Below are 27,505 nucleotides of genomic sequence, written 5' to 3'. Positions count from 1 at the left end.
GCTGGGTCTGCACTAATAGTTTAGGTTTAAACCTCAAACAATATTAGACCCTTGTCTACGCTGTATAAATATCTGACATTTTCACTTCTGTCAATTTTGCAGATTCATTTCTCTCCAGCAAGGTATGACCTACTTACACGTTCAGCGAGTGCTTTTTGGTGGTGAGTATTAAAGGAAATTGTTGTACAATTTTTTAGCATTTGGTATTAATATGCATGTGAATATGAGCGTTTTTTTTTTAGTTTTTGATAGTTATAAGGGGTAAATGTTTTTTGCTATGTAGAAGATTTGTATTTGCTTCCTGTCTCAGATCTGAACAGAAAGTGGAAGTAAATCTTTAAATACAGGAAACCCTTTCTTGGTTTTTACCTGAAGAAGTGTCTTTTTCCGCTATTACTTTCCAGAAGACAACTCCACAAATGTTGGATCTGACCTCTCTTTTAGAATGAATAGGGTGAATCCTCTGAAAGTGGGTGTACAGACAGCAATAAAAACTTGACGGGGTGAACCCATCATAGATTAGGTCTGAAACAGGCTAAATAGTCTTGGCTTTAATCTATTCAAACTAAACATATAAATTATACTGGTGTTGCCTTCAGAAGGACTACATACTGAAATAGTAGATTCAAAAACACTGCCAGATTTTATTATTATTACACAGTATTTATATAGCGCCAACATATTACGCAGCACTGTACAAAGTCCATGGTCATGTCACTAGCTGTCCCTCAAAGTAGCTCACAATCTAATGTCCCTACCATAGTCATATGTCTTCAACACAGTCTAAGGACAATTTTGTGGGAAGCCAGAATAACGTAACTGCATGTTTTTGGAATGTGGAAGGAAGTGGGAGTACCCGGAGTAAACCCATGCAAACACGGGAGAATCTGAAAACTCCATGCATATAGTGTCCTGGCTGAGATTTAAACCTGGGACCTAGCGCTGCCAAGACGAGCGTGCTAACCATTTTGATTTTCTTTTTCTCCCTCCGTACTGGTCAGTAAGACCGCTTGTCATATTAAAACACTGATAGAGGTGAGTTCGAACAAGCTTGGATTTACTGGAGGGTTGTGAGTAGCCAATCAGATTGTCTGACTTGATCTCTGGATGCAGAAAGCTGCTGTTCAGTTTTCACGACCTTTGTTTATGCAATTTTTTCAATGCATACTCAGTGTAAATTGTGTGCATGTGTGACAGATATTTAAAGTGGAAGTACAGCTAAAACATTTTTCTTTGGTTAGCGTGGGATCCAACAGAGATCTGAACCATTTACTACTCCATCAAAAATTTGAAAGTAGTTATAGCTAGAGTTCCGGTTTAGGTTTTAATTGAAACCATCTAACTATCCAAATGTTCTGTGTTTTTTTAATCAGCAGGTCCCATTCTAGGCTCCTCCACTCCTCGCATGTGACATGCTGCTGTGGTAAGACCAATAGTGAAGCCAAATATAAAGATCCATTTAAACTAGGGAGCAACGACTTGAAGAATCTGTATGATGACATCAAAAAGGTGATTGGCTGGTTTTCTTTTACATTTTTATCCTTCTCCAATCAATCAGTGGTGTGCCGTTATTAAGGGGACCTCCAGCTGTTGCTGTTGTGCTGAGCTTCACCTAAACAAGGACACTGATCTTCTATGTTGTGTAAATTATGCTGGGATCTTGTTCATGCTTGTATGATTGTGGTGGAACGATTAGGGTGTAAGGCTTAGCTCACAAGGACAGTCTCTGGGCGTTTTTCAGGTGGTTGACAGCCGGCAAGCAGCTGCCCAATAATGCTTATTTGCTGCTGTCAACATCCTCTGTTTATTCTCTATGGACAGCTGCGGGCCAGGTTCTACTTGCAGCATCCACTGTTACAGCTTGATAGCTGCTTTGACTGCTTTTGTGTGCATTGCCATTTTAGAGAGACAGAATATTTTGAAACTATGTAAATGTTTATGATGAATGGGAGATTGTCATTTCTTTTCTGTAAGCAATGATTTGATTGGTTTGCATAATGTGCTTGGATATCTTACATAATTGATATTTTTAAGATTTCAAAATTGTGTGATTTTTCTCATACAAGGCAGATCTGCTTGCATATATTTAGACAATTTAAAAACAAGCAAATTGACAACTCTACGTATTTGATTACCACCTATCTTGCAGTTATAGTCTATAAAAATAGTTTACATGCTGTAGAAATGGTTATTCACCCAAATCTCCTAATCAAGGTTTATTTCTTTTTGTCTCAAGTGTAGGAGCTGCTTGTAACAACCCAGGATCTGAAGGAGATGTGCGACTATTACTTTGATGGAAAAGGGAAAGCGTTGAGACCAATGCTGGTTGTGTTAATGGCACGAGCCTGTAACACACATCACAATAATTGCCGGTAAGTTTTCAGGTAGCTTTCTTTATTGGCTTTGTGTTTGTCTTAAAGGAAATGTATTGTTTTTTTTATTATTTACCAAGTGTCCCAAAAGTCCATGTGCAAGTTTTAAATATCCGTATCTTAGGATCTCTGAGTAATGCTATGTACACACGTGCAATAATTGTCATTGGAAAGGATCTTTCTCGATCCTTTCCAATGACAAACGACTGAATGATGTATGAACGGGCTATGTACACACAGCACCGCGGTGCTCTATGGAGAGGAGACAGAGCGGCACCCTGCTGCACTCTCTCCCCTTCACTTGCATTACGATCATTTAACGTCCATCGTCTGTGGATCCATCAGGACGGTTGTTCGGACGATGAGCACTGTACATATGCAAGATTCTTGTCCGATATCTGCCCTGAGACCATTATCGACGAGAACCATTGCACGTGTGTACCTAGCCTAAGACGTGTACATTGATGTGGTTTAAATAAATCGTCAAAATAGGCCACTCACAATTATAGGATTGCCAGTGGTAGGCTGAATAGCAGAGCTTTACACAGTCTATAGTTATGTCACCGATTGTCTCTCAGACTCGGATCTAATGTACCACAGTCTAAGAACAATATAGGGAAAAGTCAATTACCTGGGCTTCTAGTACTATATAATTGGAGAGCTAGTCTCTGAGCCACTATGGCTTATTATATATCTTAGACTTGAACAATAAGTGTGGTTAGCACAGATTCCTTTTCTATAGAGTATGGTTCTAGTACTATCAGTGCTGCTTCTGGGAAGTAAATAAGTTTTTGCATCTATTGGCATCTACCAAAGACTTCTGCTGAGTGAGTTGTCTCTGTTTGTGTACAGGGAGATGCATCCTTCCCAGCGTGCTATAGCTGTGATTGCTGAGATGATCCACACTGCTAGTCTAGTACATGACGACGTCATTGATGGCTCTGATTCCCGGAGAGGAAAGAAGACTGTCAATCAGATATGGGGTGAAAGAAAGGTGAGATATGTGGCAATATTATAAGTACATGCAAATCCTTCTGCTAGAAGCACACCCCCGACCTCTCAATTCTCCTAAAAACCAACTACAAGATACAAGGCCAGGCTTACTGTAATCACAAGTATTGGGGGGGGGGGGGGTAGAGACCACCAAATGTGTCAAATATTATTTAAAAAAAAAAGATTAGCAAGTTTTTGTTCTGTATAAGTTAGTCAGGTTTAAACATTCAAATGAACTGAAAAAAAGAATTAATGGTTATTAGCAACTTGGGTAGTTACAGAAATTCATACTATTTATAAAGTTGAAATGTTTCTTGTTTCTAACATACCATTGGTCTTGTGTTTTAAGGCCGTCCTTGCTGGGGATTTCATACTGTCCGCAGCTTCTGTGGCCTTGGCAAAAATTGGTAACACAACCGTAATCTCTGTGTTATCTCAGGTCATTGAAGATTTGGTGCGGGGTAAGTAATACTGCTGCATTACTTTTCTTACAGATCTATGTTTAAATAATTTTGTAACTTCTAGGCTTGTTGTGCTCTGTATGCATTATCACATGAAATATGGAGAACTGTAATATTGTACTTTGTGGGCTGCCTGAATTTGTGATCAGTGCATTTATCAGAACAAATCTAATAAACTGTTGCTTGTGAAAATCCTTGGTGACTGCATTTGTCTCAGTTTGTTAGGTTCATTTTTATCAGTTTATCAGTTTAACTGATAGTTGTGTATTATTGCTTTACCCTCTAAATGCACTTCTAAGTTGGAGCCTGTGTGTATATTTAGCAGAAAATAGTGGCACCATTACGTGTATAGTATTACACAATATTTATAGTAACAAGGATTTTCAAACATTAACCTATATTTTTCAAACAGTGCAGGTATATTGTTTGTTTCCTGAGCTAAACAAATCCTTTCTCCCCCTCTACTGATGCAAACTTCCTAGGAACCAGTACCCATTCTCTCACTAATTGTTTGCTTTTAGCACCACAGTCATCCTTGTTCTGATTGCTGCCATCCATTACAGCAAACTTTTTAGTCTTGCAGAGGTGTCTATACAAGCATTCTGGCATTATTTTTATATATATATATGATAGAAAGGGAATGGCTATCACCTCAGTAGGTTATTTTTATGCAGTGTGTTACATTCTATAGTGTCCAGCACAGGATAGAAAGTAAGCCAAGATTTCTCCAGTGTTTACACCGTAAACATTTTTATATTATTAACGATCTGTCCACCATGTAATGTCGGGGTAGTTTAAAGCTAAATCTCTCGGGATAGAAATTAAGTAGATGCATTACTGTAGGATTTAGATCAGGCGTCCCACCTGACCTTTTCTTTTAAATCTGAGAGGTCTTATTATATTTAAAAAAGATCACTTAATTTTACCTAAATAAACACATGTTCCTTTGTAATAAACGCCTCTCCTTTTCATTAAAGAAATATGTTTCAATTGATTTTCTTTTTGTGCGTGTAGGAGTTACCCAATCTTTTAATTTGTCTTTCAGGTGAATTCCTTCAGCTGGGTTCCAAAGAGAATGAAAACGACAGATTGGCTCACTACCTCGAAAAGACTTTTAAGAAGACAGCAAGTCTCATTGCCAACAGCTGTAAAGCAGTATGTACGTTCCTTATTTTATAAAGTTAAATGGAACATATGCTGGTTGTCATACTTCTAAATCAGCCTTTCTTAACGATTTTACCATAGAATGACCCTTATCAAGTATGAAGAAACACCTGCTAAAATTAATTGGGGGCCAGTGCATAGAATGCCTATTACATTGGTGGTCAGCGAAGAATGGGCCTTACAATAGTGGTCAAAACTGCATCTTTGCAGATGGCTAAAAAAATGGTCAGTAGGCCATAGTAACCTATATAGCTAATTATGCTAAAATATTGTTTGTAAAAATTACATTCTGATTGGTTGCAGTGGGTTTCCGTACTTAAAAAAAAAAACCTGCCTAAAAGAAACAAGCAAGCTAATATCTCTTCTTAAAAATGCTGGTTTGCTGTCAGTATGACCTCAGTAGACGGTCATTGACCCCAAACAGGTGTGCAGATTAGAAAGCATCAAAGTGATCAAGTGTTCATCTCCATACTTGTTCTGAGTTGGTGGCTTTGGTTGTCATTATGAAAGGCAGGACATTGATGGCTTCTTCTTATTTCTCTCATAAGATGTTTATTTAAAAAAAATAGCACATAGTAGTAATAACTTAAAGCTGCCATTAAATTGAGTCTAAAGCCATCCCTAGAGTGGGGAATGGTAAGTCATAGCAAACAGATGAAATCTGCTTTTAGTTGTCACACAATCATTAAAATCCTAAAAAATAGAACTAATAACAGCAGACAAAGATACTGATAATCTGTAGATTGCGACTCTCACTGTGGTTTCCTTGTTCTCCCAGGTGTCAATCTTAGGATGTCCTGATCCAAAGGTCCATGAAATAGCCTATCAATATGGCAGGAATATAGGTATAGCGTTCCAGGTAAGTATTCTGGTCTCCCAGAATTCCAAAAAAGGGCAAAGTTGCAAAAAAATTTATATAACTTTGCATCTTCTAAAACTGCAGTGTAGAGCTGCTATTATGTAATTTAAAGCGTCCACTATGGCAGCGGTCGCCAACCGGTGGTCCGCGAGAAAATTTTGGGAGTCCACCGTTCTAGCCGGTGCACCCCTAAGCGGGGTCAGGAGAAGGACCCCGCTGGGGGGGGACACAGGCCAGAGCCGGTGAACACGTCCCTGGCGCAGGGAAGTGGGCGGGCTATGTCCTTGGACATAGCCCACCCACTCCTCCATCGCAGGCTCAGATCTGCAATGGGGAAGTGGGCGGGGTGATGTTACAGTGACGTCACTATAGGGGAGGATTCTATCCTTTGACGTCTGGCTACCCGCGCATGCGCGGTCAGGAGCCAGTGCTTTTAGTGGTCCGTGGAACCAAAAAGATTGGCGATCACTGCACTATGGGGCAACTCTGTACAGAATATATGTGAGCCTATTTATAATGGGGTGAACAAGTGCTGTTTTATACTGAAATAACTTCTTTTAAAAGTTTGCCCATTTTTTAAAATGTTGATTGTCACATTTGCATTTATCCCCTTTTTAATATTCATTAGGTAGTAATCAGCCTCGTTGTCAGATAGCATTCCCCCTTTTAAAATTGAGAATGTATTTGGCCACAATAGGAGTAATGTTTTTTTTTTTTTTAAACATCTTGTTAACCACATCAATAGTTTTTCTTATTACCTCCTAGCTTATCGATGACGTTTTAGATTTTACATCTTGTGCGGACCAGCTAGGGAAACCAGCAGCTGCAGATCTGAAGTTGGGGCTGGCAACCGGTCCGGTTTTATTTGCTTGTCAACAGGTAAAGTTTTTAAAAATAAGTCCTGCCAGTCCTATTTTCAGTATAGTCTGCATCAAAACAGGAATTTGGTTTTTAGTGTTTTTGCCATTTGTATCACTACAATGAACTCTTGTGGCAACCAGTTATGAATCTTTTGGTACAAATTCATGTCATGTAACTCAGGACCCAACCAGTGTCTGTCATACTTCACATATAAGGCCAATCTATAAAAAGATTAAAGCTCTATAAATATTATAAAATTTAGGTGATAAACAGTCCAACACAGGAATCGGATCGTCTTGAAGAGCCGTAAAACATGGTAAGACTATGACCAGAAATCAGACTATGACCAGATCAATAGGCACCTGGTGTAAAACTACTCCTCAAAATATTCATTGATTTTTGGAACAAATAAACCATTTCATATCCATAAAAAAGTTTACAATGACCCAAGTGTTACTGTATCCTATTGCTATAAAGAAACCTCTACTTCCATTGGCTTCATTACTTTGATGTCCCAACCTGAGACAAGTATGCAGATTGGGAGTTTTGACATCACTGATCTGCATGCTTGTTCCAGGTTAAGGGAATTAAACCAGTAATAACCACGTGCCCAGCATTCTTAGGTCAGCAATAGCAGCTTCCATATATCTCCCAGTATAAGTTTCTTTTACAGGATCAATGAAAATTGTGACCGTTTTTCCTAAATGTTGGTTAGTCCCTTTACCGGACATTGTCCTCAGTGTTCTCCCCAGCTCCTTTTAGCTGGGCGCTCCACCCAGGTGTTTTTGAGTGGTTACTGATGAGTTAGGTCACTATTTAGGGGCTTACACCGCCTACAATTTTTTCCCACCCTGCTTAAAAAATGGGCACTGGTATCTCTCTGGCATTCCAGTGATAAGATCTCCGTACTTTTGTTCCCAGACTTGCACATCTGCTGGTGTAGGAAAATGCACTTCTGCACTCTGAATATAAATCTGTTAGTGGTGGCTGCAGCCCCTATCCCATACCTATTGCTTATGGAATGTCCACGGTAAAATGCATTTGAATCCACACACTTATACATTTATGTGCCGACAAGACTACATGGAAGCATCACTTCTAACACACACCTAGCACACTTCTACCAGCTTACACACGCCTTGGTCTCTGGGCAATAAATTTTAATTAGGGAACATTTTAGGCCAGTAGCTGTGACAAAACATAAATTAAATGCATGTATGTGTTAGAATTTGTTCTGGGTAATCACATCATCCTATTTTTTTTTTTTCTTGAAAAGATTTGCATAATGATCCCTTTTTTTTTACCTTAGTTTCCAGAGCTGAATGCAATGATCATGAGAAGATTTAATTTGCCAGGAGATGTTGAACGAGCGTGGCAATATGTTCGTCAGGTAAGAATGGACTCCACTGCTAGTCATCACTTTCTATTTTTTATGAACATTGTAGTTAGGAACCTTTACCAGTATATAACATTTGGTCTCTCTATGGCTAATCTATGAAGAGACAGACCTACCTGTCTCAGAGCATTGAGATCTGTCATTGGTAAGCAACCAATAAGCAAATACACATTTCCAATCTTTTCTGCCATTATCAGAGGGTTTAGAGGAAAATGCCTTAGGCTACGTACACATGTGCAATAGTTCTTTTCTGATAATCGGCTCAGGGCTGATATTGGACGAGAACCTTGGGTGTGTACAGTGCTCGTCGTCCAAACAACTCTCTCGGCGGATTCACGGACGATGGATGACAAACGATTGGAATGGAAGTGAAGTGAGCGCGCAGCAGGGTGCCACTCCATCCTTCTCCCCAGCAAAACAGTGCTGTATGTACAGTATTTGTTTTAACATCGTGCAGTCGTTTCTTGTTGGAAAAAATTGCAGTGTTCTCCCCAGCCCCTTTTAGCCGGGTGCACCACGCGGCACATTTCATTAAACACCCAGCTGTTTTTGGGCGGATACTGAACAGTTTGGTCACGATACAGGGGCTGCAACCCTCCAAAAATTTCTTCCCACCCAGCCACAATACACTTCTGGGTTGAGTACTGGATTGTGAAAGATCCTTTCCAATGCCAATTATTGTGTGTGTGTGCCCAGCCTTAGTTTGCTGTCATTGCTTTCTTACTGACAATGCTGTCATATCCAGCTATTGTCATGAACCTTTGTGTAATTAAGATAAAGATAAAGATTTGCACATTTCCCTGCTTGTTCCAAGTCAGTAAGGCCATGTACACATATCAGTTGATTCTCGTCTGATAAGCACCTCAGGGCTGTTATTAGACAAGAATCCGGTATGTGTACAGCGCTCATCATTCATGCATCTGTCCTGGCATAATGAAAGTGAAGAGGAGGGAGCGCAATAGGTTGCCGCTCCATCGTACTCCCCTCCCCTCTCCATAAAGAAGAATGGTGCTGTTATATACAGCGCTTGTTCAGTCTTTTGTCGTTGTAAAGGATTGTGAAAGATAATTATTGAACGTGTGTACGCAGCCTAAAGCTGCGTACACACTTACAATTTTTATCGCTGGAAATGGAACGACGAACGAACGACCGATTGGCCAAAAATCGTTCGTAAAAAAAAGTAACCAACGACGCCGACGAACGAGGATAGTCGTTGGAAAAATAGTTTTTCTTATTACCTCCTAGCTTATCGATGACGTTTTAGATTTTACATCTTGTGCGGACCAGCTAGGGAAACCAGCAGCTGCAGATCTGAAGTTGGGGCTGGCAACCGGTCCGGTTTTATTTGCTTGTCAACAGGTAAAGTTTTTAAAAATAAGTCCTGCCAGTCCTATTTTCAGTATAGTCTGCATCAAAACAGGAATTTGGTTTTTAGTGTTTTTGCCATTTGTATCACTACAATGAACTCTTGTGGCAACCAGTTATGAATCTTTTGGTACAAATTCATGTCATGTAACTCAGGACCCAACCAGTGTCTGTCATACTTCACATATAAGGCCAATCTATAAAAAGATTAAAGCTCTATAAATATTATAAAATTTAGGTGATAAACAGTCCAACACAGGAATCGGATCGTCTTGAAGAGCCGTAAAACATGGTAAGACTATGACCAGAAATCAGACTATGACCAGATCAATAGGCACCTGGTGTAAAACTACTCCTCAAAATATTCATTGATTTTTGGAACAAATAAACCATTTCATATCCATAAAAAAGTTTACAATGACCCAAGTGTTACTGTATCCTATTGCTATAAAGAAACCTCTACTTCCATTGGCTTCATTACTTTGATGTCCCAACCTGAGACAAGTATGCAGATTGGGAGTTTTGACATCACTGATCTGCATGCTTGTTCCAGGTTAAGGGAATTAAACCAGTAATAACCACGTGCCCAGCATTCTTAGGTCAGCAATAGCAGCTTCCATATATCTCCCAGTATAAGTTTCTTTTACAGGATCAATGAAGATTGTGACCGTTTTTCCTAAATGTTGGTTAGTCCCTTTACCGGACATTGTCCTCAGTGTTCTCCCCAGCTCCTTTTAGCTGGGCGCTCCACCCAGGTGTTTTTGAGTGGTTAGTGATGAGTTAGGTCACTATTTAGGGGCTTACACCGCCTACAATTTTTTCCCACCCTGCTTAAAAAATGGGCACTGGTATCTCTCTGGCATTCCAGTGATAAGATCTCCGTACTTTTGTTCCCAGACTTGCACATCTGCTGGTGTAGGAAAATGCACTTCTGCACTCTGAATATAAATCTGTTAGTGGTGGCTGCAGCCCCTATCCCATACCTATTGCTTATGGAATGTCCACGGTAAAATGCATTTGAATCCACACACTTATACATTTATGTGCCGACAAGACTACATGGAAGCATCACTTCTAACACACACCTAGCACACTTCTACCAGCTTACACACGCCTTGGTCTCTGGGCAATAAATTTTAATTAGGGAACATTTTAGGCCAGTAGCTGTGACAAAACATAAATTAAATGCATGTATGTGTTAGAATTTGTTCTGGGTAATCACATCATCCTATTTTTTTTTTTTCTTGAAAAGATTTGCATAATGATCCCTTTTTTTTTACCTTAGTTTCCAGAGCTGAATGCAATGATCATGAGAAGATTTAATTTGCCAGGAGATGTTGAACGAGCGTGGCAATATGTTCGTCAGGTAAGAATGGACTCCACTGCTAGTCATCACTTTCTATTTTTTATGAACATTGTAGTTAGGAACCTTTACCAGTATATAACATTTGGTCTCTCTATGGCTAATCTATGAAGAGACAGACCTACCTGTCTCAGAGCATTGAGATCTGTCATTGGTAAGCAACCAATAAGCAAATACACATTTCCAAACTTTTCTGCCATTATCAGAGGGTTTAAAGGAAAATGCCTTAGGCTACGTACACATGTGCAATGGTTCTTTTCTGATAATCGGCTAAGGGCTGATATAGGACGAGAATCTTGGGTGTGTACAGTGCTTGTCGTCCAAACAACTGTCCTGGCGGATTCACGGACGATGGATGACAAACGATTAGAATGGAAGTGAAGTGAGCGCGCAGCAGGGTGCCACTCCAACCTTCTCCCCTTTCCATAGAGCAAAACAGTGCTGTATGTTCAGCACTTGTTTTTGCATCGTGCAGTCATTTCTTGTTGGAAAGGATTGCAGTGTTCTCTCCAGCCCCTTTTACCTGGCTGCACCACCCGGCACATTTCAGTAACCACCTGGCTGTTTTTGGGTGGATACTGAACAGTTTGGTCACGATACAGGGGCTGCTGGATTGTGTGTGTGTGTGTGTGTGTGTGTGTGTGTGTGTGTGTGTGTGTCCAGCCTTAGTTTGCTGTCATTGCTTTCTTACTGACAATCCTGTCATATCCAGCTATTGTCATGAAGATTTGCACATTTCCCTGCTTGTTCCAAGTCAGTAATGCCACGTACACGTCAGTTGATTCTCGTCTGATAATCACCTCAGGGTTATTGGACAAGAATCTGGCATGTGTACAGCGCACGTCGTTCATGCATCTATCCTTGCAGATCCATGAACGGTGTTCAATCGCAATGAAAGTGAAGAGGAGGGAGCGCAACAGGTTGTGCCGCTCCATCGTTCTCCCCCTCCCCTCTCCATAAGCAGAATGGTGCTGCTATGTACAGCGCTTGTTCAGTCTTTTGACGTTGGAAAGGATCGTGAAAGATAATTATTGAACGTGTGTACGCAGCCTAACTTTGGTTGTTTGCAAAGCCTTGTCACATAATGAAAACAATTAGCCTGTCAGGATGAAAGGCAAAATACAAAAAACAGGTTCAGCATGAGAAGAGGAAGGATCTAAACTTTGCAGTCCATCTGCTTTCAGATTGCTTTTGAGGCCTTGACCGTTAGCCTTAGCTCCAGGCCATTTTTGATTAGTTGTATTATGGCTGCAGCAAATCCTTAAAATTTAGCACGCCTGAAAAAGCTTTTCTGACAAAGCCCATCACATCTTATTATTCATACTTTTTATAACATTGTGTTAGATATCTGATTAGTATTTAGGAGTGTTTAGTTACCTATTTTCTTTTCTCCTGAAAGAGTGATGGTGTCCACCAAACCACCTACCTCGCCCAGCGCTACTGTAACGAAGCAATCCGAGAAATTAGCAAGCTGCAGCCGTCCCCGGAGAGAGATGCTCTCATTCACCTTACAGAAATTGTGCTCACTAGAGACAAATGATCGGGGACAAGGACTCTTTACTGGCAGCTACCACCAAACAGTGCCTAACGCCAGCACACGTGTTCAAACACAGCCAGTTCAGCTTCCTGTGCGGGCCACCAAAAAGGACTTTTAAACACAAATCTCCAGATGTTTATTATGCCCTTCACCATTACAGTACTGTATTTTTTATTAAGGTTTTATCAAAGGAAGCCATATTATCTATGAACGCGAGCAGTAAAGGGAGAGTGAGTGTCACCAGAAGATGTAATGTGCAAAAGGATAAAATCAAATCCATTTTCAATTCTCTACTGGAACTTTTTTTTTTTATCTTTTTATTTATAAGAACCTGTCATGAAAATGTCTGCTTTCCTTACCAGCATTATAAAAACGAAAATGGTCTGGTGTATTGATCAGAAAAACTGTCAGGAGGAAGCAAACAGTTTCATCAATTGGATTTTATTCATGATAAGTTCCTTTTAAAATACAATAGGCTCAGTTTTAAAAAGTTTATACCCCTGGATAAGAATCATTGTTATTGATATGTTTTAAGACCATTGTTTAAGGTTACGACTATAGATAAGAAAATTACATTGACATGACTGAATATAAATATACTTAAAGTGGAACTTGGTGGATGGTGAGCTTCTGCCACTATGGCACATACTTGCCTTTGTGCAACAGCCCCACAGTGATGAAAGGTCCAGAATCTGTCACCGCGTCCTTAGAAAGTGTCATCTATTCGACTAGCTCCATAGCAGACCTCCATGAAGACAGCAATCCTCTTTGGCCACTGATGCTGTAAACTCAGGCATGTGTGCAGGAGTTACATTCTCTGGTGGCTGGTTCTGCGTGCGGCACCACCACGCACATAGCCAAGCTCCACACTACATAGTGTATGTGCCATACAGTGCAGAGCCTAAACAAAAAGCCACCATGAATTTATTTTTGGACAAAAGATTGCATGTCTTGTTTGCCAGTTGGTACTACATCCTGGCGGCTTTTTTGTTTCCTGAGTTTCTGCTTTAGGATGTTGTTATCTTTGTGAATTGAGTCTACTGCCTACCATACAGTGGTTGTAGTACTGCAATTCCAACAGCAGATGGCGTATGCTATGACTCTATGCTATTATGAGTGTCAGGATCTATTCACAATTATCAATACACAGGCAGATCATAACCAGTTATTTCCCATCATTACACAGGCAGATCATTCCCATCACATCCATGTAACATTTCAGATCTGATTGGATAATAATTCGGCTCTTAAATCTCACCTTCCAAAATAAACATATTTTTGTCTGACAGGCCCAAATAGCTTGTGTACTCTCTGTGTATGGATATTTGGGCATTTTATCTGGCAGTTAGTTTGCATGCTCGTAGTAGTCAGCCTGCTATTTGTGAGCTTTGGTTCTTCCCCTCCCACCACTTCTGCTTTCACTACTGGGTGATAAAGAGGAGGGGGCTGGAGCAAAGGATCAGGAACCTGGACAGTGCATGTGGGATCTCTCCCTGATTTTGGGGTATGTACTGATTTTCTACTCTGGGACCCCCTGCACACCCTGATATTTCAGGTAAGGAACAGCCTACACAGGAACTTTTGTTTCACATTTAGCATCTGTTGATGTAGCCAAAAACATCCGCTTCCAGTACAAACCTCCTCTCTAATGCTGTCCTATTTGAATCACCGTTTTTTTCTGTCTGTCATTCTACCTGGTTGAGTGATGCCCAATGTCATCCATCCACTTCCTGTGAGCTCAGACTGTCCATAACACCCCCTGGACTCACAGCACTCCTGCACTAAGTTGCCCACGCTTGCAAATGGCACTGCTGGAAAAGTATGTGCAGGATATTTTTCATGGTGTGCGGGGGGCTGGAGTTGAGTTTTTTTATATCAAAAAGTCTGCAAGTTCAATATTAAAAAATTGCACCTGTTAAAAACAATGCATCTAGATGATGGCAGTGAAAATGATTCCCCAGACCCAACCTTTGCCAACAAACACAATGCTTCTGGGTATAGGGGTCACAGTGCTCAGGCGCAGTAGCCTGACCCAAGCAGACAAATGATTGATGGTGTCACCTCTCCATCTGAACCCCAGCAATGGGTTTTTGGATGAAGGAAGGAATAACTAAAAGGTTGGTATTAGTTGGCCATGTCTCTTTAAGCTAAATGGGAGGTGAATATACACTGCTTGCTGCTACTGCATCTAGCAAGTACTACACCCTTAATGCCATTTCATCAATTCTAAATGTTTATTTTTCTATTTTCAAAGAAAAAAAATACATTTATCTAACAATATTTTAAAAAAATGTGTATTTTTTTCAGACCTTCTCCCTGATTTCAGGTGCAGCAGATTTGTAGATAACTTACAAGAAAGAAGACTATTTCATCCACAAATCAATTCTGAGACTTTTCCAAACTATTGAAAACCTCCAATAATGTTTACATATCATTATGTCATAATATGGTGTAACAGAGTACTTGTAATCACAGGCATATATACATAAACAGCATTTATTGTGTGTAGTTGCCCAGTGGTGCTCAAATACTTTACAGACCCAAACCACAAGGAGCTCTCATATTCCAATACTGAGTGCCAATTAAAAAAAAAAAAAGATATTTGGCCCTGACTCTCGTTTACTCATAATTTGGTCTCTCAATGTTATCCCTATTTAATGTACAGCACTGTGTAATTTGTTGGTTCTAACTATCTATCTATCTATCTACTGGTAATCACCAACTCATTGGCCAGTCCCAAGGGATAAGGCTAAGTTCAGACAAGTAAAACTCAGTACTGGCAGATTAGAACACTTTGGGTTTTGGGGTTCCTGGAATATCTGCTTGGTTCTGGGTGCCCACACAGCCATGGGAGCAATTACAGTTTCTGTTTGTTACCTCTATCAACTTCTTTATTTGTTTCCTTTGCTTTGCATATTTTTATAAAGAAATGAAAGGTGTAATGTCTGCTAATGCCTCACCACACTGTCTACACAAGAATATTTTTGATAAAGAAAAAAAAAACACATTTGTGTAATGAATGATAACCACCTTTTAGCAAAATAAAAGATTTTGTTTCAATTCCTGCTGATAATTTGCAATGTGGTCTGAGAAGGTTGTGATCATTAGCATAGCAAATAAACAGGATCAGCATCTTTACAGAATATATAAGAGATGTGCAAAGCTAGGCCTGGTTTTACATTTTCACAAGGATTTGGCTCTGTTTGCAATTTGTAGATTCATCATTTTAATAATTAACAGGGTTGGGGAAGGTTGGAATACAGTCAGGGTCATATTGCTTTAGATTGCTTTAGATTCCGTCTGTGGTACTGGGACAGGAAGTGATGGAATATGATAAACAAGTTGTACCAACATGCAAAGATCCCCCTGCTACTTCTATGGATTAATTTCCTTGCATCACATCACACGCCAGCAAGGGGACAGGTGAGCAAGGCTCTGCTCTTTTACCAAGGTGGCTGTTCGCATGCAGAGACATTGCAGAGCAAGACCTGGTTAGTAATGGGTGAATGTTGCAAAGAGACCACAGACACTGATCACTAGTTTTGTCTTTGCCTTTTTTGGAACTCCCTTAACCTGGACAGTTAAGGTCCACTTTGATTAAAAACCCAATAGAAAAAAATCTGCCCCCCCTATAAAACCTTTACTTTGCTGTCCACCAAAATCATTTGTGACCTGAATAAGTATTCAAAAGGCACAGTGGCTCAGTGATTAGCACTCTGACCTTTGCAGTGCCAGGTCCCAGGTTTAAATCTCGGCTGGGGCACTATCTGCATGAAGTTTGCAGGTTCTCCCTGGGTCTGCGTGGGTTTCCTCCCACATTCCCAAAAAAAAAAAAAAAAAAAATGCAGTTAGGTAATTGGCTTTCCCACAAAATTAAACTTGGTAGGGACATGATATTGTGAGCCCCTTTGAGGGACAGCTAGTGATATGACTATGGACTTTGTACAGCACTGTGTAATATGTCAGCGCTATATAAATAGGACGTAATAACGAAAAAGCCTACAGGCAACCAATGTATGTGTAATATACTGTATATGTAAGCAGTAAAGACAAAGACACATTCTTTTTTTTTTTTTTTTCTTTAACTTGTGATGGACCAATACCATTCTGAAACGAATGCTGCATTTGATTACATTGGAGAATGGTTTATTATAAAAGACTGTACATACATTTTTTTTTTAACAGGTTATATACAAATGAAAAAAAATGATTTCCAATTTGAAAATAAAGAAACAAATTACTATATAGGTTTTCATGTTGTATAACAAGAGTATTTCAATAATGATGGATTAAAATTTAGGATACAAAAAATATTTCACAGCAGAGCGTTTCATTAAGTACAAAATAAGTCTTATGGTCCACTAATTCTACAATACAAGTTGCCATATATAAAGAGAGAACAGAACTATTTCAGACATTTTTGTATTAACAAATTTATATAAAATCTTCATTGTAATAAAAGATTGTGTTATAGCCTTCGCCTCATCAAAACCATCCAAGAAGTCAATGACCAGCGGATGTTTGACATTTTAAGACTTCTTATGCTGCAGCATGGCTCCAAGAGACAAAGCCGTGCTCAGATGGGAAGCACTTACCGGTGAGGTTAGCATAAAGGAGGCCCCAATCCAATGTAAATAGGTGAACTGACCTATGTTTTTTTTGCAGACAATACCCCCCAATGTGGATTATTTCACCCAATCAATATTGCCTTCCACCCACCACTGGATTGTTTCACCCAATCAATCAATATTGCCTTTCAATATCAGAGGTATAATGGTTGCTCAGCCAATAAAAAGGCCTGAACCTGCCAACCTCCGAGTACATTTTGCTGCCACAAATTGTAAAAATTCCTAATGTACACTTTTATTCTAGATAGGAAAATATCTATTCTTCCACCAATATCACCAGCAGATCTTCCATAGATAACATATATAAGGCAACCTGAATTGTAGACTCGGCCCTTTCATAAGGCAAATATATCTCTCAAGCTTCCAATGTGTTATTTTTACAGTCTGTTCCAGTGAAAATTGGATTTTATTTTGGTCAATGACAAAATGAGGAAATAGAGGCAACATGCAAAGTTTGTTAGCCCAAAGCAGCCGATCAGAATTTCACAGATATGACTGCAACATGAAAAACAATTGTCTGCTATAGGTTATTGCACAGTCATTCCTCTTTGCATGGCCTTATATCCTTCATTTTTACATAAATGATCCGGCATCACAAACTAAAGCTTACTGAAAATAGCCAAACTGATCTTTAAAGTGAAGACTAACCCACAATGATAAAGCCTCCATGGGGTTCCGCTGTAACCTGTGACTTCCTTCACTTTTTATTCCATTGATAGTAGACACAAATGGAACTTTCTGCTATGGGGACAGAGAAGTTTGATGTAGCCTGAATGTAACTTAGAATAAGTAGTAAACCACTAGCATGCAATTTCTAGGAATCTTCTTCCTTTTATCACAAGCATTACACAAACAGGAGAAAGTTTGGGACCAAGGCTATGTACACATGTGCAATACCTGTATATTCTTTCACAATCCTTTCCAACAACAGAAGACTGAACGATGCATACATGAGAACTGTACATACAGCACTGTTCTGCTCTATGAAGGGAGGAGAATGATGCTTTCCCCTTCACTTGCATTACAATTGTTCCTTGTTCATCAATCTGCCAGGACAGATCCATGAACGACGAGCAAGCCAGATTCTCGTCGGATATCAGTCCTGAAACTATTATTGGACGAGAATCATCCGACGTGTGTACGTAGCCTAAAACATAATAGCAGCTGCACACTACATGTATATGTAAATCTTAACAGGACTAATAATTAGCAAAAACTGGTATTTTAGCTTTTTCGCAAATGCTGTTGGCCCAGAAAAGTGATGCCCCTGATACATCTAGATAGGAGGAAGGATGAGATTTTCAACTCTTCTGCTTCATAAAGTAGAACTAAAGTTCCACTTTGAATAAACGGTGATCAAGCAGGTTGTTAATGGAGAAAGGAAGAAGCGATGTCTCTTCTGAAATAACTGTTCTTACCTGCCTGATCATCACCCAGCTGTGAAATTTCACTTCCCTTGCACGTGCTGGGAATAAATGGACTACCGAGCTCCCATGCAGTTACATCATCCGAATCCGGCCAATAAAAACGGCCACAGGTTTTTTTTTTTTTTTTTTCTCCACCCCCCCCCCAGGAACAGGATGACGAAAGTAACAATGGGGACAGGGTTTAGCTTTGCGAATCATAACTTGGAGCTCACAACAGGCTGCTATTCCTTGTCCATTGCAAAACTCCCAAAAACAGCAAAACTTAAGCATTGGTGTATTACAGCATTCAGCATCCTTCTGTGAATTCTTACCCAAGCCAATCATTTTCTTGGGGTCGGCCCACCATAAAATCATAATTAAAGCATGATTGTAGTTTATGCAATAACTCAGGGCAAGCAATGGTATTTATTATTAGATGCGCTTTCACCCAGTGTGGTATGAAGTCAACAGCATTTGTGATGAATCATAACCAGTAGTGAAATTCTCTCACCCCATGGTCCCCAGACTGTAAAAAAAAAAAAAAAAAACATATTGGAGAAGCTGAGATTATATTTTATCTATTATCTTCCTAACTATAATTGTTAAACTACTCTCACCATCTATAAATCAGAAGTATTTTAGTTAAATAATAATTCAGTGAAAACCAAACATTGGCAGTAATGACATGATTTATAAATCGTGCTGAACATGATTTTGCAATTATATAAAAAGCGTTTCCAAAGGCCTATGTAGAGCGGCGTGTAATACTTGATGGGTACAGCGATTACCTGTCAGAGAGCACGTAAACTTGCAGTGTAACACCTCAGTGCAAACGTTACTAGACCACTCGGTGAAGTTTTGTGGTGTGCGCAATGTGACTGCACACAAAGCTCGCAGTGTGTTTGAAGTCAGCTTCAATGTGACCTTATGTAACCTGTTGGTCCCTTATCACCCCCTTCCAAAAACAAGCAACAGCATTCAACTCTGCTACTGGATCACAGGGCTTTAGCAAAGCGTTGCTGCTATACGAAACGAGCCTGTGAGATCTTGGCACAAGGTCAGCTTCCTTTAACGCAACGTTAGTTGGGGATCTTTTGGAATGTTAAAATAACAATGCTTAGAAGTTAACAGTATCCATACATATTCAATAGAATTAAAAGAAACAATTGTTATGGCTATGGCAATATGTTATGGCTATTGTTATGTTATGGCTGCAAAAAGAAATTTAAACTGCCCAAATATGCCCTAAGTACCTCAAACTAATATATTTCACTTGCAACTGTATATCGTTATTTTCTGTGCTACCTTTATTATCTTGTTACAGTGGGAGTAAAACAAGCCAATGGCTGCCATGTTTGTGCTAGCCCAGCTTCAAGTCAAATCAACCCAAAGGAGTCAATGCAAACAAAGCCGGTAGGCCATAAGCCTTGCTAGCACTGCCAACATGGACAAGGATGTTTGAGCCTGGCTCAATCGGTACTAAAGCAATACCAACTCTGCAAGTGAAATACAGCCTAGCATATGGTATACCAAAGGTAGTTTGGTAAAAACCTACAAGGAACAATTTGGAGAAGGATATGGGGGGTTCTCGTTCTACATTTTAACATACGTACAATTCCGCTACTTGCGTGTGACAGCACAATAAATTCTAGTACCCTACCACAGTATGATTCCTGGTCCCCATCATACCAAAAAACAATTGGTTAGACATAAATGACCCTTACTGCAAACAAAAAATTAAATAAAAAATATTTCTTTGGGCAATGTTCTTCCTGTATTGCGATCAGTTAGGTTTGTGCCATGCCACCCATACCAAAGTGGTTTTAACCATTAAGTATTGGCCATGCCGCTCTCATGACAGCATATATCCCGATATTACATCATATAACTGTGTACAAAACAATTTATGTTAAGGTTGTAAAAGGTGCAATCGCTTATACATTAACATCCAATCAAATTTAAGTCATGCAGTGAAATCAGCGTTGTTGCCGATTATGAAGTATGGATATAGTTTATTGGAAACAGAAGTTCACATATACTTTCCAAATACAAAACAAAAAGAATATTATATATATATGTTTCTGGAAGCGTCTACAGGGTTTCCTCTTCCAGAAGGATTGTGCCTTTTTATTAACACTTCAGGTCTGCCTTTTGGCTCTGTACCGCGGGAAACCTTGCAAAGACAAATGGCCTTTTTAATTGAGAAATATGAACTTTGGTGTCTTTCTGTACTGAAGGATGGGGGACTCACGATGGAGATCTTAAAGAGGTGAAAGCGGCATGAAAAAAAAATACAGATCACAACCATTTTTTTTGTCTCACAAATGGAACACAGACTCGACAACTCCTGAAAACTGGTGAAGTCTTATGGTAATTACAATAAATTGGAAGCATTGTGAGGTTAAAAAAAAAAAAGTACATAATCCTTTCTGATCGCATGCCTTAAAAACAATTTTAAGAATGAACAGATAACTAGTAAAAATATGACCAGCAGTAATCACTCAGGTCCAAATGTTAAATGGTAATCTAACGTAGTGTTAGTTTTTCATGCTTCACGGAAAAATATACTTTAAAACATGTATGTGGCACAAAATGATTCATGATTTTCATTTGTTATACTACACCCTATAACCGCCGGTCAAAGAATTAATTAGAAAATAAAAAAAAAAAAAAAGCAGACACGGAAAGAAGCATAAACTGGTGTCCAGTTTGGTGATGTCTACAAACCGATTGGTGTACGTTCTATGGGTAGACGTTTGCCCAGAACACAGCTTTATTAGGGCTAAAAAAATAAAAGCCACAGTTTATATGAATGAAGATGTTACTCCTTACAATTAATTTTCAAAAATCAGATTAGACTTGGTACTTTAAGAAAACAAAAGAAAATCTAGATTTTTTTTTGTAAAATGTTAATCAGCATAGTGCATAATTGACTCCACCTAATTTCCCGGGAAGAGGCCAGTGACTCCATTGGATACCCCTTCATACCAGCCGTCGTCGTTTTTCTTAATGACGTAAATAATTGCTCCCTCCATAAAGGACAGCTCGTCTTCTTTGTCCTTTGCGTAGTCATAGATGGCAACAACTAGAAAGTGTAGTGGGGAACAAAAAGGATAAAAATTAGAATAATGAAGTAGACACAAAGCATCATTGTCTATAAAAGCCAAAAGACTTCTATGGCTTTCTGGAAATATTGCCCCTCAACTAACGATAGAATGTCCCAATGAAGACAAATGTAACTGATCGGAATGCAGCACAAGTAGTGGGCATGAGATGTTATCAGCCAATAAGACTCGACAAATGATCAACAGGCAGCACGGTGGCTCAGTGGTTAGCACTCTGGTCTTCGCAGCGCTGGGTCCCATATTCAAATCTTGGCCTTGGCACTATCTGCATGGAGTTTGCAGATAGTGTCATTGGAAAGGATCGTGAAAGATCATTTTCAACGACAATTATTGCACATGTGTACGCAGCCTAAGACACTATAAGTTGAGAAGGGCCACAGGCATAGGCTGCTTCCTTGACAGCATTTAAAGCTGTAACAGCACAGTGTAGATCAGACATTAGAATTAAGTTCTCATTTTAGAAGTGTGATAATAACTACCTGCAAGGTTGTCCATTCACTTACCTTTCTCAATATAGGACTTAGGGGCCCATACAGGGTCTCCATCAGCATAGGGATCACTGTACTGCACCACAGCAGCCTCTTCATCCTCATAGTCCACCGGAGGTGGTGGTGGAGGGGGAGGAGAATCATCAAACATTGGGATCTCATCAGGTGGGGGCGGAGGAGGAGGAGTAGGACTATCTGCAACTTAAAGAAGGGAAAGGGTAAAAAAAAAAATTATACAGCACATTCATAGAAGAATAACCTATAGTTACCAGCCCCTTCACTCCTATATCTCCTTTAAAAATGCAGCTGTCTTAAAGAAGACCTCCACTGAGAAATATTATACACAACCTTTGCAGTCTTAGGCCTATACCAAACAACCCAATCCACTGCCAATCTTGTGCTCAACTGCTGGGCCAGAAAACAATGAGGCCATATTCTGCCCTTCTGATCACTGGGGGTGGAGATGGGGTGAACCACTGGTCCAAGCTGAGGATGATAATTGATGGACTGGATTGTCTCAATCCATCACCAACATTTACAAATGGAACAGCCAAAAAAATTTGGTTGCCTACAATCAGTAGGAATTCAATTTATTAGTAGTGAGACAATCAAAAGTGAAATTATCAGTAGTGAGAAGATCGGAAAAGAAAAATACCTTAAAGCGGACCTAAGCTCAAAGTTTTTACATTACATAAAAGGACAGACAACCCTAAAAACTTTTTTTTTTTTTTTTTGCAACACATTTTTATTACCTTTCTGTCTTGATCGCAACCGGAAACGCTCCTGGCTGCTTTTTCTGCACATGCCCAATCTCAGCATATTTCATCACTAAGGGGAAAACAATCCTGATCTCATGCATGTGAAGTGAGATCAGCAGGCTTTTTTCCCCCTTTATAGCAGGCTATGACACCCCCGATCTCACACCTGCGCAGTGCGAGATCAGCATAGCCAGGAGGAGGAAGAAGGAGGAGGCTGAAGATGGTGGCATCAGGTACGAAGGAGAATTCCAGGACGGCGGAGGACCCAAATGAGGCTCCAGCGCAATCGAGTGATATGCGGAATTGAAGGGAAGTGTGAATTTTTTAGTTTTAGTTTAGTTCCGCTTTAAGGTACAAAACAATGATGCTTCTCCATTGATTTACCTCGATCTACAATAACAGAGTTGGACGGCCACCAGAATGACCAATGACAAATCCTGCGATTTCCGATAACGGGCATCACAAATGTGTTCAGTGAGGGAGGAGAGCCGGGTCTAAATCAGCAAGTCTGCAAAGGTAGGTTGGCTTTACACACCTCCCAAATCACAGCAGTAAAGGATGGAGGCTTCCTTTAAGATATTATAAACTGCTCTGAAATACTGCTAAATCACAATCAGAACTTAAAGGTTAAACTTACAGCAGCAGGAAAGTATACATGCATTCGAGGACATGCAGCCACAGCAGACAGCATCACCTTTGCCATTTCATTTTTATTTTGAAATATGCTTAAGAATGCAACCATTTCTGCAAACCCTGATCTAAGCAACTTTAAGGGTATATTCTTGGATGATTTCAATTCATAACCTGGCTACCTCAACATATCATTCGCACAAAAATGTTTCCTATCTGACCATTGTTAAACCAATCATACCTGAAGTATCTATCACAATACCTGGGTTACACCTGCAGGTGGCACTGCAGGACTTAATTTGAAAATCACATTCCTTGTAAAATTGAAGATATAGAGTGTATTATCATTTCGACTTAAACTGAAAGAACAATTTTAATCTGAATTTTGGCTAAAGACTAACCGAGCTAGATAAAGCCATACTGCATTCATCCGGCCATAACTAGCAAGGGGCAAGTTAATAAATAAGTGACCCAGTTGATCTTTTTGGCTCTCTGTAAGGGTAACATTCTTCCCACTGACCATTATACTAATAATGTACGGTGAGCTGTGGATTTTTTAATTATAGTAGGGGTTCCCTGAAGACCTGAATGTTATTTCAAGAGTTTAGGGTCTGCCTAGGGAAATGGTGCCCTAGGTGGACCCTAAACGTCGATTCTATTAGGCTAGGAAAAACTACACATAAAATTGATGCGACCATCGCACTTCAAGTTGATTTTCAAGATGATTGGAAAAATCCTCATCAGAACGGGGGTTATAATTTATATATTTTTTTTTATATTCTTGGAGTCCCCGACGTAAGATTTTTAGTTTTTAGAAAAAACCCTAAATAACACAAACTTGGACTATACATAAAACAAAATTTTACAGCTTTCCTAAGAGTTACACAAAAAAGTAACTCAAGTTACAAATGTCTTTGGACTTTAGAAAAAAAAAAAAAGAAAATTTTAAAACAAACCCAGCCCTAAGAGTTACAAAAGGAGCAATAAAACTAATGTTCCTGAAATAGAAGTTGGAGTAGAGAGAAGAGCTGTTATTAACACTCACAGAGATCCAAGTAAACATTTTATGACGATTTTCTAAATATGATAAAACTTTTTGTGGCTGCAATATGATGAGATCCTAGGACACAGAATTGTGTCTGGCCATTAAACTTATGTATACATAGCCAAACATCCCAAAGTGGCCCTGTGGTCCCTGTAAAGGAAAAGTGCCAGATGGGTACAAAGATGGAAAAAAAAAAAAAAAAGTGTCACCATAAGCACTGAAGAACTTATACCGAGGCCCGGGAGCTATGAACACAACTTGCTTTGATTATACAAGTTTCCACCAGCCAGCTATTACAGAGTCAGGAGCATGGGTGACTAACGTCATCCCTTGAGGAAGTTAATTCAGTAATGTATGATTTCCATGGACTCATTAAGTGACTTTATATGAAAATACTGGCCTGTATGTAGCCATCAAGCACTGGAGTTGGACAGACTTGGTCTACATCAGAGGTTTCCCAAACTAGGTTATGTGGAACCCAATTGTTCCTCTCCAGTGATGGCTAGGGGTCCTTGAACAATGGGCAGTTTTTGCTTCTCAGGTCAGTTACCACTGACACCAATGGTCTCTTTGCCTATTTGTTGGGATAACATTCTTTAAACTGACCACCCACATTAATGTGCAGTGGGCTGAGAATAAATATAAAGGGGGTCCCTAAGACCTGAAGGTATTTCACAGTGGCCTCAAGAGATCCAAAAGCCTCTCTACTAGTCTTAAATTACAATGGGCAGCCTTATGCACCTATAGGGAGGAAAGGCAAGCTCTTGACCATAGCAGCTGAGTGAGCCTTAGCGTCCTGGTTATTGGGTTTCCCATAGCATCGTAAGTTTTCTGAGCACATATGGGGCCTTTTTCCATAGCTGCACCCCCTGATGACTTTTCATGGACCACAGGGCCACTTTCACTTGATTAAACATTGCAACAAAGTCTACCAAGATATCTGTGAAATGTTTGTTAATGGCTTTTAAAGTTATTTTTAAAACTTGTGCGTTAGGTTTAGTAACTCTTCAGTACATACACAGGCCATATATCATGCAGTTGTATGACCCTTGTATGAAGAACAGCCGAGTGATACTTGAACCAGTGAAGGTCAGAAGCTCTCCAGCAGCCATATTGGCTAGGCCATGCAAGTAAGAGGAAAGGCTTGGTGCTCCATAGCAGTGAGAGGAAGGACTTACTGTTTTCCTGCACCCTGGCCACGAAGCCTGTGAGAGGTATCTGTGGAGTCATTTGAGGCATTGGGGGAGGGGGAGAAGCGATAGAAACTGGAAGCAGCGACACACCGACAGGGGACACGTAAAACGAGTGAGGAAAGAAAAGACAACAGGCAGAAGTCAGTAACAAGGACCAAAAGCAGCAACAAAACAAAATAAAAAACAAAAACCAATTACAGGAATTAATTGGTGTGAAATCACAAAGTTTTAAACAAATCTGTGACAATAGTTTTATTTGGTGAAATCATGCGCTGTTTTCCAGGAAACATTTGTGAAATACAAGTTAATACACATTCATCATTTTTACAACCATTTCCCCCTCCAGGCACGCCCTCCACTTCGGTCAGGTTCACAAGTGGAGCTGTGTGTGCCTAGACCCCCCATGCAGTTTTAGTAATGTGTAAAACAAATGTTTTAAAAGTGTTAAAACATGCCGAGTCCTTAAAAGGCAGAAGAAACCTTGTATTTCACTTTATTTTCACTGAAAACAAACTTCTGTTGCTTTAGTTTAGAAATACAGGAAATAAAGAATGTCCTTTTGTGGATTAAAAGAACAAAATTAAAACAGTGAGTGTAATCTGTAACGTGGATACAATGATCACTTTGCTCCTGCAGGTGTCGCTATTGCATCTGTACGCTATGCGGACATGATCGCACTTCTTTCCTTCAAATTAGAGTGTACTAATACATTTAGATGTGGAGGAAAGAATGGACAAAAAACAAGATGACTAAAAAAAAGGCTGCTTAAAATTGCTTACTGATTACACTTTGCAAAAGCCAAAAATGCAACATTAAAATCAACCAAAGTATTGTCTGACTGCTGAATATAGTCTGAAATTTAGTAGGAAAGGCTATCAATTGGGCGGAATACAAACTTACAGGACAGTATTTATATAGCACTGACATATTATGCAGCACTGTACAAAGTCCATAGTCATGTCACCAACTGTCCCTCAAAGGAGCTCACAATCTAATGTCCCTATCATAGTCCTATCTCTTTATTAGAGTCAAAGGTCAATTTAGGGTAAGCCAATTAACCCAACTGCACGTTTTTGGAATGTGGGAGGAAACCCACGCAAACATAGGGAGAACCGGCAAACTCCACCAAGATATTTTCCTGGCCAAGATTTGAACTTGGGACCCAGCGCTGCAAAGGCTAAAGTGCTAACCAGAAGCCACCATGCTGCTCATGATAATATATGGTTTTACTCCAAACACATGCAGTTAAAGTTATTGGTTCCCCCACAAAAATTGTCTCTAGACTGGTAATGACATATGACTATGGTAGGGACATTACATTGGGAGCCCCTCGGAGGGACATCTAATGACATGACTATGGATTGTAAAGTGCTGTGTAATCAGTTGACTCTTTATAAATACAAGTAAATTTTAACAATACAGAACTATACTAAAATTTAAAGTTATTGTGCATTTATCAGATGTACAAAGAAAAAGATATGCTGAGATAACAGGGAGGTCTGCCATGCAGTCCCATATTAGAGCACAATAGGTTATACGACATTACTCATGTTTAGGTTTTCAATGTCCAATTGAGGGACAATACCCCTAGTTCTTTTACAGCACTGCATAATATGTTGGTGCTATATAATTAGTGCCCAATATCAAAAGCAAAGTGTCCCAACACAGGTCGGTTCCAGTGTTTTGGGAACGCTGGAGGGAATAGGCTCTGAACAGTGGAAAAGTGAGATTTCTTTAAGTGGTATCTGTACATATTGTAATACAAAAACAAATGACTCTGACCTTCTATACATAATAGTTTATTGTTTTCTGAAAAGGACTGTGGAGCACTGGCCAAAAGAATGTGTAGGATGAATTCTTG

The 27,505-nt window shown here is 39.6% G+C and overlaps 2 protein-coding genes across 14 annotated transcripts in view; one reads left to right on the top strand and one right to left on the bottom strand.

The window, feature by feature from the left end:
• PDSS1 (decaprenyl diphosphate synthase subunit 1) overlaps positions 1-12,657 on the top strand; it is a 14,365-nt gene extending 1,708 nt beyond the window's left edge. The window contains exons 2-11 of the mRNA XM_072412706.1: positions 103-161; positions 1,374-1,509; positions 2,242-2,372; positions 3,225-3,366; positions 3,715-3,826; positions 4,872-4,981; positions 5,769-5,849; positions 6,615-6,728; positions 8,020-8,100; positions 12,234-12,657. Coding sequence (XP_072268807.1) covers positions 103-161; positions 1,374-1,509; positions 2,242-2,372; positions 3,225-3,366; positions 3,715-3,826; positions 4,872-4,981; positions 5,769-5,849; positions 6,615-6,728; positions 8,020-8,100; positions 12,234-12,374 — 1,107 coding nt within the window. The 3' untranslated portion in view covers positions 12,375-12,657. The remainder of the gene's footprint in view (positions 1-102; positions 162-1,373; positions 1,510-2,241; positions 2,373-3,224; positions 3,367-3,714; positions 3,827-4,871; positions 4,982-5,768; positions 5,850-6,614; positions 6,729-8,019; positions 8,101-12,233) is intronic.
• Positions 12,658-16,431: 3,774 nt separating this feature from the next.
• Positions 16,432-27,505, bottom strand: part of ABI1 (abl interactor 1) — a 68,816-nt gene continuing 57,742 nt past the window's right edge. For 6 of the 13 annotated variants that reach the window (XM_072412699.1, XM_072412700.1, XM_072412704.1 and 3 more), the window contains 2 exons: positions 22,034-22,219; positions 16,492-21,490 (listed from right to left, as the gene is read on the bottom strand). In XM_072412699.1, coding sequence (XP_072268800.1) covers positions 21,345-21,490; positions 22,034-22,219 — 332 coding nt within the window. In that variant the 3' untranslated portion in view covers positions 16,492-21,344. Of the gene's footprint in view, positions 21,491-22,033; positions 22,220-25,629; positions 25,717-27,505 lie in introns of all 13 variants that reach the window. The other 7 variants (XM_072412692.1, XM_072412693.1, XM_072412694.1 and 4 more) reach the window with 3 other exon arrangements.

Source organism: Pyxicephalus adspersus, chromosome 5 (assembly GCF_032062135.1).
Source record: "Pyxicephalus adspersus chromosome 5, UCB_Pads_2.0, whole genome shotgun sequence".
Taxonomy (NCBI): Eukaryota; Metazoa; Chordata; class Amphibia; order Anura; family Pyxicephalidae; genus Pyxicephalus; species Pyxicephalus adspersus.
The sequence above is the reverse complement of the archived record's forward strand: the minus strand, read 5'-3'. Positions and strand labels throughout refer to the sequence as shown.